Source organism: Symphalangus syndactylus, chromosome 2 (genome assembly GCF_028878055.3).
Source record: "Symphalangus syndactylus isolate Jambi chromosome 2, NHGRI_mSymSyn1-v2.1_pri, whole genome shotgun sequence".
Taxonomy (NCBI): domain Eukaryota; kingdom Metazoa; phylum Chordata; class Mammalia; order Primates; family Hylobatidae; genus Symphalangus; species Symphalangus syndactylus.
The window spans coordinates 82,739,219-82,753,872 of record NC_072424.2 but is presented as its reverse complement, the minus strand read 5'-3'; the positions used below and the strand labels follow the sequence as shown (position 1 = coordinate 82,753,872).

Here is a 14,654-nt window from a genome sequence, read left to right as displayed (position 1 = left end):
TATTCTACACCTCCCCAGAACAAAATCAAATTCAAATGATCATTTTGTCTTATTAGGTAAGATAATGACTTTGGAAATAAATATCAAAATCTATAGAAAAACCTATATAACAAACATCAACAGGTAGTTATTAGGTTAATGTTGCCCTTCTCCAAAAGAGATCTAATATTTAATTACCATTCTATTCCTCTAAAGTACCATCAAATATTTAAGTCGTATTAAAAACTTTTAACATTTCAAAAAACTGCCAGTAACATTTTCCAGGTAATGTAAATGTTATCCTACAATCTAACTGTGATTTTAAAAAACGTAAGAAACTGGTAGGAGTATTAATTACTTGCACTTACAAAATAATCATATTCTGATTTATGAAATCACCTTAGTAAGAATCTAGACTTACAGACAGGTGCGGTGGCTCAAGCCTGTAATCCCAGCACTTACAGACAGGTGCGGTGGCTCAAGCCTGTAATCCCAGCACTTTAGGAGGTGGAGGCAGGCAGATCACGAGGTCAGGAGTTCGAGACCAGCCTGGCCAACATAGTGAAACCCCATCTCTACTAAAAATACAAAAAATTAGCCAGGCATGGTGGCGGGCACCTGTAATCCCAGCTACTCGAGAGGCTGAGGCAGCAGAATCGCTTGAACTCACGAGGCGGAGGTTGCACTGAGCCAAGATCTCACCACTGCACTCCAGCCTGGGTGACAGTGCGAGACTCCACCTCGAAAAAAAAAAAAAAGAATTTAGACGTAACAAATTTGTATTAACCACGTATATCCTTACTTCATTTGAAATAAATCTGTGTTTGCATTAGATGCTTAAGAAATTCTTAAAAATTTATATTTAAAAATAAAATCATCAAAAATTTCCTATTTTATTGAATATTTTTTAAAAACTTTAACAGTGAGATATGACAAAATTCACAAATATAATAGTTATATATTTTGTTAATTTTTTAAAAATAAAATATTCATTATTGAACTAAATGTTTCACAATTAATATGGGTCAGAATATATATTTTCACATCATAAAAATAGGATTATTTAAATTACAAGTTAACATTAGAAAATCAAATGAAGACTGTCATTTTAAACCATCAATGGTTACATACCATCCTCAAACAGCAGAATCTCACAGCATTTATCAACATGTCTAAAGAGAGACAAAGTACAGCACCTAGGCATGTGTTTCTTTTTGAGGATTTGGTGACATCACAGGAACTACAAGAAAGTTTGACGGTATTACTGCCAATAAATTTTAAGTAGAATTATGTAACTATAAATATACATAACCACAAATACACAGCTCAATTTTAAAATACACATATATATATATTCTCTTTATTTTGAAGCAACTGAATATGTTTTGATATGCAGTTACTTGCAATCAATATTTTTAAGAGAAAAAGTATCCTAGGTGCCTCAGCATAAATTTTTATGTATTTATTAAGGACACAAATAATCTGTTTTTTATTTCTCCAAATATACATTATTAAAAATGTTTCAGAATACTTTAAAAAAAAAAAATCCAATGACACGTGCTTCCAAATACTCCAAAAAAACTATGTCATATATTTTAAAAATTTTGAGTAGATATAGGTCCAGTTGAACATTTAAAATTCCTAATCATCTATGATACATATCCTTTCACAACAAAACAGTACATAGACATAAAACCTCGTATGTTTTCAAAAATGCTTATAAAACTAAAAAGGCCTCTAAAATAATAATAAAAATGTTTTTTAAAATTCTATGAAATAGTCTTGAATTGCAACCTTATTTCATAAGTGATGCACACATAATATCTATATCATTTACAACCATCTAACTGTTACTTGTAGTTGCTTGGCTAACATCAGTAGGATTCCTGCCTTCTTCAAAACAATTATTCATACGATTTATATACAATTTATGTATATTGCAATATAAGAAACCTCTTAACTAGGCATCATTTAATACTGTCCTTTTAATATATACATGAACTGTATGTATATACTACTGTATGTAACTGAAGATTAAATCAACTATTTAAAAATCAATGTTTATAGTATAGAAACAGCTATATATTTAAAAAGCTGTAGCAGCTATATGTTTTAATTCAGTGAATACAGGAATGTTTATCAATATATAATCATTAAATAGTGTAAACACAAATGTCTTGTGGTTCTAAACATTAACATTGGTTAATTAAATATCTTAACATTTGATGAATATTTTAGAAGGTAAACATAGAAAATCAAATTATAAAAAGGTGTGACCAGACAAAGAAGAAAACGGCTATTTTTTTCATTCATCTATAAAACAAATTTATGAGATCATAAAAAACAATTTAACAACCTAAAGAAGGTTCAAAGGGGGAAGAAAGAGCCTGAGAGAAAATAGGTTTGTCAATTATTTTTGTCATCCAGTCTTAGAGGGGAAAAAACAGAAAATATAGCTTCATTTTGCACTATAAAATAGGAAGCATAAAATCCAGTAGTCTGTATGTGGACTCGTATTTGTGTATTTAAACCCTGTTTCAATTCACAGATTATGCTGATCCTTCCACATATAAACAGCCAATAATGATGGCCAGGCCTTCAGGAAAGGAAAACACACACCACACAGCAAGGTCAGGAAGCTACCAAGCACCACAGAACAACAGATCAAAACAGAATGGTTTCATATGTTTCTATTGTTTATATATTTAATTTGAAGATGATATTCCTTAGGGAAGGGGGTATAAATATTACTAGGAACATGCAACACAGTATCAAATACATACTTTTCAAGCAAATATACCAAGTATTTCACGCATGTATCTGTCAGTCAATCTGTAGTGTTAACAGCCTTTCATTCAATTCTTTTTAACTTAGATATCATGCCAAAATAAACCTCTTTAGTCATAAACCTCTTTATTTCTAACTATGAATTCGCTACAGAAAATTTATATTTACCTTTTTTTGAGGAAACAATCGGCTTCCATAAAAGTATCTTTTTTACTATAAAGGGATTAAGCAGTAGAGAGGAGTAAAGGCAGAAGAAGTATTAATTCATTATTTCCTGGGTAAAATTTTGAAAATGGGAAGCAATGAAATTCTGTTTGATATTAAAACATCTTTAAAAATTACAACACAATACGAGCAAAAGTGGAAATTTACCCCAAGTAGCAGACCAGCACATTTTAAACACACAAGCTAGAGCCGCCTCTGGCCACATGTTTTTTTGAGTTCAGTCTCTTAAAGAGACAGTATACGTAGACCAATGACTACACGGAGCACATTTCTAAAATGTTTGTCAAGCATCCCTCTATTCCACCCATTTCTTTACAACCACACTAGGCCAACAGTGTTCTATTTTATTTTACTATGAAGTCAAATTATTTTGATCTGAGTCTACAAAATGACTACAGGACAGGCAGCAATGAAATAATAAAGGGAGCTACTGTGACTACAGGTGTCTAAAGTAAGAGGCAATCTATACATTTCTTTCCACAGCAAACTGTTTTGCTTTGTTTTTTCAACCTTAAAATGATCATGTTTCTTCATTTTTCTACCCATTCACCAGATACAGGCGACAGAGTATATTGTATAGATAATACCGGAAGCTACATGAACACTATTTCGCTGTAGAATATAGCAGGGGGAAATGCTAATAACATCAACCTTAATATATGTAGTGAAATTTCAAATATTTTCTTTTCTCTTTAGACAGAAAACCCAGGAAAAGGCCCATTCACGTACCCTAAACGTTGGACTACCTAGTGATTTTAGGGAAGATTTTGTCTTTCAATATACCAAAGGGCATCTCATTGTACGTCTATTGGCATAACTACCGATCAGCTCCTCCACATGGAAAAAGATGAAGAGGGGGACAAAAAAGTTTGGCTTACTTGGTGTACAAAAACATCGACTGGAATATCCAAGGGGCTTCCCTCTCGGTTTATCATGGAGATGAATCCAAATCCCATGCGCACATTGAACCACTTACAGTGGCCAGTTCCGCGCAAAACCTGGGATTCCTCCTCTGCCGGCTCCGGCAGCTTCCCGATCTCTTCTCCACCACCTTTGCTCGCCCCGCCTGAGAAGGAACAGGACAAAAAAGTCAGTCTGTATTCCCATTCAATGTGCATTCAACGATTAAAATAAAAAAAAAAAAGTTGCCTGCCTGGAGGTGGAGGGGAAGCGTAACAGAAAAAAAAAAAATTTTTAATGGTTTGATTTCTTTTCCCCACAGAAAATACTTAAAATGAAAAGGGTTAAAAGGAAAGCGGGGGAGGGGGAAGCCACACTGTTCTATCGATCACACCAACTTCCACGTTTCTATACATACGTGTACTTTTTCATTTAACTCCATTTTTCAGCCACATTTTACATTACAGCATACGATACTTTACTTGTATATTGCTGATTTAATACTGATCCCATTGACAAAGAGAAATTTTCAGCGAAACTATTCTCTCCGGCGGGCACGAGGAGGAAACAGAAATCCTGAAGATGGTTTAGAGCTACTAGTTAAGGCACATGGGGCAGCAGTGAATCCAGCGTTATTTGCAATGTGCATTCCCCTCCCCCCCATAACTTTCAATTAAAGTTGAGGTGGAATGGGGGAGGGGGCAGGTGTATAAAAGTTTTCTTGGGCTCACTAACTGAAACTGCGCTTAATCACACTCACACAATTCAAACAATAGCCCCCTGAAAGCTTTTCAAGTTGTGAATCAGTGTGGGCGGTACAAAACATTTTTGGAGATCTATAACAATAGGTTTGAAGAAAGCCCCACTGCGTGATGGGGGGTTGGGAGGTAATGCCCAGTATTGGGGTAAAAGGGGAAGGGGGGGACGGTCTAAGAAGGGTGGGAGAGGGGGAGGGGGAGGAGAAAAGAAGAAAGAAATTCACAGTAAAACAATAGAAAAGAAAATTAACCTTCGGCCATGTTGCCCCACGGGCCCTCAGCTCCAAACTCGTGAGATGAAAACTTTCCCTTTGGAACGGAGTGATCTTCTGCATCAATCTAACATCTTGATTTTGTGCGATCACAAATTTAGCTCGCATGGTCTAATGTGCTTTCCTTCTTTTGATTTTTTTCTCTCCTCTCTCCAGTTTCTGGCCCCCTGAGCACACGTGACTTTGTCAATTACATGCTTTCTTGCTACTAATTTCACCTCGTATCCTTAAGGGGCTGGCAAGAGGAAGAGATAACCAATCGCCATTTCATCTATGCTGACATCAAAATAATTTATGAATGAACACGAAAAACTCAAACATGTTATCTTAAAGACAATCTGGAACGCTTCTTTAGGATAAATCAGAATGCTGATTTCGTGCTTCTACTTAAACACAATGGAGGGTCCTTGTGAATCATAGATTTAGAAAAAAAGGCACAGTCATATATGTGCACACGCGTGCCTTACACACAAGCCTGACTAAATAAAATCATGGGAGGGGGTCGTTTAAATAAAACAACTGATGTTAACGCTTTTTTTTCCCTTAAGAATTCAGCTATTCCATGGCAGTAAACCTGCTTGGAACGCTAATTTCATATTTAATTCAATTCTTAGAGGAAAATATATAATTTATAAAAGATCTAATTAAACCTAATTACATCCCCATGAAACTTTAGATAATGAAAACATACACCTAGGAAATGGCAGAGGTACATAAATTACCTGATTATGCCCGAAATTTTTTCAAATTTAAAATAAAATCCTACTAGAAAAATCGTTATCACCTTCATATAGTCAAATTATGTTTAGGTAAACCATTTTGGAAAATTTTAGAGGGGGTTGGTAAAGAATTGTACTTCACAGGTTTCTCTGCCATCTCTTTCCGGGGGAGTAGATGTGATTAATGACTTCCTAAATAACAGCCCAGTTTTCCAGCCTAACATAGAGTGAACCTCAATCAGTGGCGATTGTTCCCCAAGAGCCGGAGGACATAGGGCAAGAGGGGGAGGGGATCGCCAGGCAGGGGAGCTGAAGAGGAGCCGCCAGGATAGGCGGCAGCAGAGTCAAAGAAAGAGGTGGGAGAGAAAAAAGGCCGGCGCGGGCAGGGGGTGGGGTGGAGAAAGAAGGACAAGTGGGAGAAAAAAGGTAAATTCATATCATATTGACTTGTACCCTGACATTTTAAAAGTCCACTACCAATGGCTAGAAGAGTTGAATAAACGAAAATGTAATAACGGATGAAGCTCCTACTGTCTGTCCTTCCTCGACTAACCCCCAGTTTCAAAATGCCTACCCCCTTTACCTTTCAAACTGATTCAAACGATTGATTACAAGATGCTGGCAACAGTATTGCTGCCCTTATCGAACACTACAATAAATATTATAGGTTAACTAAAAATACTTTATTTCCTTTAAAATATAAAATATCGCCTATTTTAAAACCTTAAAACGCACCACCAGACTTGCCTACCCCACCCCCCATTTTCTTAAACAAGCAGTTTACCAAGAAACTAACTGTTCAGATACCACTTCCTTCGACAAAGCTACTGAGTTGACCCTCCCCCACCATGCCAGCAGTCCCCCTCCCAGTCTCTTCAAACACGTCCACACTCCAGCACTGTTTCACACAAGCTAAAATGTAGGGATTATGAATCGAAGAGCTATGGAAAAAGCTGTATACAGCTATTTATACTCCCTCCCCATATTAAACAACTAAATATAAATTTAATTGGTTCAGATTGGAAAATGGATGTATAAAAAATAGAAGTTATTTTCAGCTGTTTGTGATAAAAGGTTTAATCAAAACTAATCAATTTGGAAAGTTTTTTTTTTTTTTTGTCTGTTATTCCTTTTGTTATTTCTCAGGAAAAAGGGCTACGTTCTCATTTTATTTATTTTGGGAGGAATAATCATGTGCCAGCTGTTAGGGAGAAAAGAAAAGGCACAAAAATCCAATGACTTTGAAAGTTTAACAAAAGCTCAAAGCTCTGAAAAAATTATTTACTAACAAAACATTTACTAGGCATTATTTTGATGGTAGAAATTACTTCTATTATACTGATTACACTGACAAGAAAGTAATAATGATGGCATTACAGGCTAAGCTTGTGACATAATATGAAATCGAGAAAGTAATTTATACGTTTTTCATATTTTAATAATCACTTTAAAAAATCAACATCTGGTATAAGAGGAAAAAAAATCTCAGAAAGTATTCATGTAAATTGAGGTGAAGTGCTATTACTTACATAAACGTAATGATCACAAAATTCACAGGCCAGTATAGTTTAGCTTTGTAAAATATCATTTAAGTTTGCTTTTAATTAGAAAACAGTTTAATCATTATAAAATCAGAATCATAATATGTAGGTAGATTCAGACTCTGTTTATTGTTCAATTTGATGAAATTCAAATTTATTAACACGTGGAGGAAAAGTGTGGAATACCACAACTGAACTACACTGTACAGTAGAGTTATGAGATTCAGTCTTGCCTGATTGGGGGCCTCCAGTATTAGTGGAATTAAGGTAAGGTTCACTGGAGTGGTCATTGGTGTCAGAGGTTATCGACTCATTCATTTCCTGAGAGGGACATCAGCCTTTCAAGTTGTGTAGAAGGCTTTTTCCAACTGGGAACCCTGAAAAATCCTCTAAAATTCGTTCATGAAGAATTTAAGACAAATGCATTTACATACCTTGGGGGAGGGTAAAATAAAGGGGAAGAGAAGAGGCGAGGGAAGGGTAGAGGGAAAAGGAAGAAGAAAGCAAGGAAGTTGGAAGGGGAGAGAAGTAAAGGCAGGAGACACATTGAGAAACACAAAATAATCACTCACCAATTTAAGAATATGGCACTGTCTTTTCTGTGCCTTCCCCCAAAACTTTTGAGCCTAAGATCCTTTTATCATATAAATTGCCCATAAGCTTTTAAAACTCCTAGAGTACTCCTTTCACATAAAGTCGTCCTATGAGTCTTCTAGAATGCTTTCCAATTTGTCACTTTCCTGAAGTCTTCTGGTTTTAATTTTTTTCTCATTTCCTACTTGTTTTTAGTGCCTGAAAGACCTGTGTTTGACTCAAAAGGCGTGTTTTATTCCTTCAAAAGCCAAATACTTTATAGCTTGACTTACAGTTCTTTCAAAATGTCTTTAAAATGAGTTCAAGTAGCTACAAAGAATCGTCAATGTACTGGGGGGAAAAAGCAAGGAAATAACCTATCATATGCCTGTTGGCTATCACAATCATTCCCATTTAAAAAACAAGGTACACGTTTTCCCAGACTTTTTTTCCAGCAGTACAAGGAGCCGAAAGAGGTGCCAGAGCCCACCGTCGTTGTTTTCAATTATAAGGAATGAGTGACTTCTGTTAAAGCAGAAACAATGCTTCGGTTCTTCTTAAAACTAGGAGGAGGGGCTGTGGCAATGCGGCAAGTGACTCCACCCGTCCTCTCCTCCCCGCAAATAAGGCGGGGTCTGTAGCCCAGCGCTGCCATCGCAACCCGCCTCTCCAGGCAGGTCGCTCCCCAGGCGGCCGAGACCTGAGACCCCAGACCCCGCGCCAGCAGATCTGCGCTTTCCCTCCACCTCCTGCCTCTGCAGCTTCCTCTCACCTTTCTTTCCTCAGTCACTTTTCCCTTTATTTGTCACTTTACCATCTCCTCTCCCTAAGTGGGGTAGATCCGAAGAATGCTGGTGATTTCTCACTAATTAAGGGACTTTTACATTTGTCATCTTGTCCCCAAGAACACCAAACAAAAGAAATCCCTGCCTTCACTACTATGGCAAAAACACTATGCACAACCTACTATTTTTACTGAATTTCCAGACGTATATCATTTATCATTTGATCCCTTTTCCTATGAGATGCCAGAATCTTCTAAAGCTAAGTGCGGTCAAAGAGAGGGAATCCGAACCCAAGAAAATGACCACCCCCACCCCCACCGGGCCATGCCTAAAACTGAGCTGTCTTCCAGCAAACCCGGCGCCGTCCTTTCGGGAAGCCGCGATGGCAAACGTCGCCCTGGGCATTCGGAGGATCAAGAAAAAACGTCGGCGAGAAAGGGCTGGACGCAAGGCTGGGGGCGATTTTCGGGATCTCAGTCTCTGCCCCTGGCAAGATCTCTCCCGCCTGAAAGCCGCCGACCCGCCCGTCGGGCAAACTGTCCTGATTCCTTCCACCGCGTTTTGGTAAACCACTTGGCGGTAACTTTCTTGACATTCCTACGACATGGAGACAAATGCAAGGCGCGCCCGACTGGGTGCGTGGGTCTTGTAGCAGAGGCACTTCAGAATATAGTTGGGTCGCTTTGCTTTTGTTTCCAAAAAGCAAAATTCTATTCTCGTTTAATTTCCTTGTCTGGAGGCAAAATGCTCTGGCTTCACACAATTGGTCCAATGTTAGAATTTTTATATAGAGGTAAAAATCTCTAGAGACTTTCATTAAATACCTTACACACTTTCCCCAGAATAATAAAGTAAATTATGGAAATACAAAAACGGATTAGCATAAATTTTAAGTTTTCCAGACAAATTGCCTTTATATTTCAAAATTTGCCTTTATATTTCAAAATTTCCCTTTACATTTCAAAATTTGCAAATGCTTCCTTCTTTTTGGTCAGTTATGTTTCAGCAAAATATTTACAACAAAATTCAGAAAAGGAGCATTATTTTAAGACTAACATTCTGAAGAAAGTCTTTTTTAACTCTTTTTTAAAAAATCATACATAATAGCTGTAGAAAGTATCTTTTTAAAAACCTGGAATAGCAAAAATCCTATTACATTAACATACTTCTCTCCCAATAAGCAGGAAAAATATTTTTCAAACTGTGCTCAACAAATACTTTCTTAAATTACTTTAATTAGAATAGTAACAGGCTAGAAAAATCATTTAGTACTAAGTTTTACACTACTTTGCCCAGAATGGCACAAAAGGAAGCTTCATGTTTTAGCTGCAAAATGAAAGTATTTTTAAACTGTACTACTTGAATATGTATGTTTCCTAATGTAAAGGTCTTTTTGCAATAAATACCATGAGTCTGTGGAGCAAACACTAAATAATGTTAACATCCTATTCTTTCTTCCTCCCTCAAGCAATGAATAAAAGTATTCTTTAAAGCTCTATTTCATCAAAAGAAATAATCAACTGAAATAAGAATGTGGACTGTCTCCCAGGTATTTATTTCAATATTTACCCTTTGGGTTTATTTGAGGGGAAAAGGCAAGTATATCAGAAATGAAAAAGGAAAGAAGAGTGGCAGGGTAAAAGATGAGACAAGTTAAAAGAAATCTTCAGGCTTTAAAGATGCCTGAAGCAAATCAGCATGTGTGAGAAGCAAATCTGTGGAGAAAAAGCATCAGCTAGAAAATGGAGGCCAGAATTCTGGTCCTATTTACCAATTCTGGTCCTATTTACCAATCTGTGGCCTTGGGCTAATCACTAAACTTCTCTGGGACTCAGTTTCTTCATCTGTAAAGCAAGGAAACTGGACCAGCAAATATTCAAAGTCTTTTTACTTGAAACGTAATCTCTAGAAATAACCATTCTTTTGGTGAAAGTTGTACCTTTCCCCCTCCAATCCTTTTTAATCACAAGGAAATACAGACATGAAACTTTATTGCAGTCACTTAACACATTGGTGTTAACATTATTTCCCAACAGAAAAGAAAAAGGTCTCTGAACTGGCCCCAACAAAAAACCACAGTCGATAATAAGGGGAAAAAAATAAAAAATTAATAAATGAAAATAAAACAATAATAAGAGGAAACTAGCTGGTATACGAAAACATTTGTATCAACTTTTGAGAATCTTCTTTTTCATGATATTAGAGTATCACCTCTATGTCAAGATTCACTCTAAAAAAAAGCAGTTTCTCAAATAGAAATCCTATCATGGTTTCCTCGTTCAACTTTTTGATCCTTACTGCTTTCCTCTTGCTACTCACAATCCTATATTTGAAAAGTTTAGTAACAGAATAACATCATTTTACTTGTAGTTATTATTAATATTCATATACTTTGCAATATCACAGCTCCTATGTGTGCCTTCAAAGTGGTACTGGTCAAGCCAGAGTAATAATTATTATCAAATAAGATTGTTACTAAAAAATGGTGCTATAACTTTTAAGTTAATTTTAATAATGTAAGAAAGCATGTCAAAAGTCTGGGTTTAAAATATTAAAGTTCAAATGACTCAAGTTTTGTAGTATGAAAATGAGGAGCAAATTCTGATATATGTTTATGAAAAGCAACACAGAGCTTCCTCGGTAAGAAAAATTTCCGCAAAATCTCTAATATATTGTGCTATTTGTTATGATAAATTATTTTAAAACAGCACCATGTCTCCATTTTTAATTTAGTTCAGCAGATATTTGTTAGTGCCTATTTTACTTTGGGAGTTACAAAAATGAACAAGCCATGAATACTTTTCATTCATCTCCATAAGCATTTAAATATCTATTACCTATGTTGCTTGAGTTACAGAAAAAGGAATCACAAAATACAATATTGCTAAAAGTGGGGGTGGGGGAAAGGGGTTAATTAGAAGAGGTCGTCCACGTAATTCTTATGGGAACACCAGTTTTTTAGATGGAGTATCAGGATGGAGTATAGGAGGACTTGGTACCCATCTTGCCAAAGTAGAAAGGATGGAGAATTCCTGAGGGCTGTCAAGTTCTCATATGCCTCTAGTGATCTTGATCTTTTAAAACATTAATTAAACAAAATATTTAAAAAAAAAAAAAAAGACTAACCTGGGGCTGATGAAACCTGGTTGAATGACCTCATCCTCTTCTGAAGAACCTAAAATCAGAGAGCTCAAGTCAGTACTACATTAATTGCCTATTTAATTGCCTCTTCTTCATCCTAATGGCCATTAGAAAGCAATAAAATGCCCAGGTTTTGACTCTGTGAGGAGACCTGTAAACCTTTTTTTTACAGTTTCAGACTCACCTAGCAAAATTAGATAACCAATTGGCATACACTTGCCTTTTATATCTAGTAGAGGACGCTAGTTCAAAGAACATTTACAACATTTAAGACCATTAAGATGCAGTCAAAAGATCCCAGTATCACGAACAATGCAGTTTAAATTTTAATATTTAATTTTACACTGTAATTTAAAAATACTAGCATTTTTTCCAAGCAGTTAAAATCTACTTAACCTAGAATATCATGTTTCTTGAAGAACTAACTTATTTGACTATTCTCTTCAGATATATTTTAGAAGATAAATCATGAGAATCTAACGATGGTACTATAAAATTGGTATTGGGGCTGTTGCAGTCAATTGAATGAAAAATTACATTAATGGTAATACATTTAATCATTAAGTATATTTTAAAATATCTAATATGCATTTTAACTCATATTTTTAAATGGGTTAATGTTTTTTAAAAAGCAAACAGTTCTCATTTTTTAAATATGAGGAAATATTGATGTTTCTAATACATCCATTGGCAGATGCCACAACACAATAAAACTTGCAATAAAGAGGCCACATAGTTATGAAGTATAGTGATTGGAAGAGGAACTCCTGGTGACTACTATTGTTTTTATCCTTGGGTCAGTTACTAAGGTTTGCAAAACAGATTGGTGTGAACATGCATGCACTCACCTGCTACACCCAGAGTTGTCTTTCCTTAACTAAGTTTTACACACTATACCTACTATATCAACTCACAAAAAATAAGTAAAACCATTCTGTGCAAATTCTTTAAGTTGCCATCTAATTTTCTTCTCAAAAGGAAATGGAGAACTTTCCAAGTGCAGGGTTCTACTGAATGTTGACCCAAGGTTCTTTTTACAAAGGATGACAATCCCACTGAGTTAGATTTGAAAAGAATAGAGGAAGAATGTGAACAAAAGGCACGTGAACCTCTGTACATTAAATCCTTCAGTTAGCCTGTGTTTACAACCAAAAGACACAAGATAATGACAGATCCTAACTTTAACAAAATTCATTACAGACACTTAATGAAATAGAGCTTTCCTTTACATTGATCCTGTATCAAGTTTTATTTTGCACATCTGGCTTATGTGTGAGTATATTTAATTATTGTACATAAATATTTCAGCGCAACTCTAGCTTCTGCCTTTCTATTCTAATGGTCCACAGCCTATTCTTAATCCTATCTGCTTATATTTAGAGAAGAATTCAAGCCAACATATTTTAAAGATGTGTAAATACAATAGATAGGGTTTGTAAAAAAACAAACAAAAAAAAACCTTTGCAAATAATTTGGACAAATTATCACAAATAGGTTTAATAAAGTCAAAGTCAAATAATGTAAGAAAGTTAGCTAAATAATGATATTTAATTCAAGAGCTCTAACTATTAGCTTTTGGAGTTTTTTTTAAAAAGCCAATTTGACTGCTAATAACATTCAGATTTTTCACTGTTCAAACTTACATACGATGTCCGTGGTTATACTAGTTTTAACAGTAATGTCCGCTTCAAAGGAAAAGTAACATGAAATTATTTCACAATTAACGTTTTTCACTAATATTAATGGTTTAAAATTGTACAAAAACAAGAGTAGAAAAAATAGAATTAAGTTTAAATATAGATATTATCATGTATCCATCCAATATTGACTGAACAACTATGATAGGAATGAGACAGGTATAAGCTATAAAATATTTATAATTTTAAGTGTTCATATTCTTATTCTAGGTGACTGTTTTTTGAAATGAAATATCAGGAGTTAAAATAATTCTTCAAATGCATGAATACTCCAAAAACAGCCACTCACATTTTATACATGAGTATTTATATTAATTTTTTTTCTTTTTTTAGACACAGTTTTGCTCTTGTTGCCCAGGCTGGAGTGCAATGGCGCGATCTAGGCTCACTGCAACCTCTGCCTCCAGTGTTTAAGTGATTCTCCTGCCTCAGCCTCCCGAGTAGCTGGGATTACAGGCATGTGCCACCATGCCTGCCTAATTTTTGTATTTTTAGTAGAGATGGGGTTTCACTACGTTGGCCAGGCTGGCCTCGAACTCCTGACCTTGTGATCCACCCACCTCGGCCTCCCAAAGTTTTGGGATTACAGGCATGAGCCACCGTGCCCAGCCTTGTATTTAATAAATTTTGGTAAAATATTTTATTTAACAGAGTTCATTACGTTTTCTTAGAAAACAAAAACCGAAACCTATGAAATCCCAAAATACACTTCTTTGCCCCTACACTAGAATAATCTCCATTCATCATTTAGATCTCTACTTAGAGGTCTTTTTCATACTGTTCCATACTGAATACAATGTGTCTACCATGTAATAGTGTACTGTGGTTTATTATAACAGTCCATGAAAATGTTCTCTCTCCCAACTGAACTCTATGCTCTGTGATTAGAGAGACTGTGTATATTTAGCTCATTTTTATAATTCTGGCATTATTTTGTATTCATTCTATTTTTTGAACCAATGACAATGAATTCCTGTACCTAGGTTGATTATTCCTAGGTTGGCTTTTATAAAAAAAAAACAAAAATGGACTTGTATGCAAAATGTTTTGTTAAACCATCTTTTCATAAAAAATAATTGGATAAGCAATTAATCTCTTATAAATATAAAATACATATATTACAAATATAAAATACATATATACAAAATAATTCCAATTATTTTAATTTAAATATATGATTTACTGCTATAGGAGTGCCTAACTTACAAAGAGTATCCATCACAAACATTCTTAGATTTCACACTCTCTATTAAAATACATAACAATATTCTTCGCAA

At 35.3% G+C, this 14,654-nt stretch overlaps 1 protein-coding gene across 8 annotated transcripts in view; it reads right to left on the bottom strand.

Moving 5' to 3' along the window:
• The window catches only part of LIN28B (lin-28 homolog B), a 152,100-nt gene that overhangs the window by 130,609 nt on the left and 6,837 nt on the right, over positions 1-14,654 (bottom strand). The window contains exons 1-3 of one of the 8 annotated variants that reach the window (XM_055260207.2): positions 3,870-3,973; positions 2,935-2,979; positions 1,111-1,219 (exon numbers count right to left, since the gene is read on the bottom strand). In XM_055260207.2, coding sequence (XP_055116182.1) covers positions 1,111-1,219; positions 2,935-2,979; positions 3,870-3,886 — 171 coding nt within the window. In that variant the 5' untranslated portion in view covers positions 3,887-3,973. Of the gene's footprint in view, positions 1-1,110; positions 1,220-2,934; positions 2,980-3,138; positions 3,517-3,869; positions 4,058-4,309; positions 4,546-4,900; positions 5,151-11,665; positions 11,715-14,654 lie in introns of those variants that run through there. The other 7 variants (XM_063620009.1, XM_055260188.2, XM_055260199.2 and 4 more) reach the window with 7 other exon arrangements.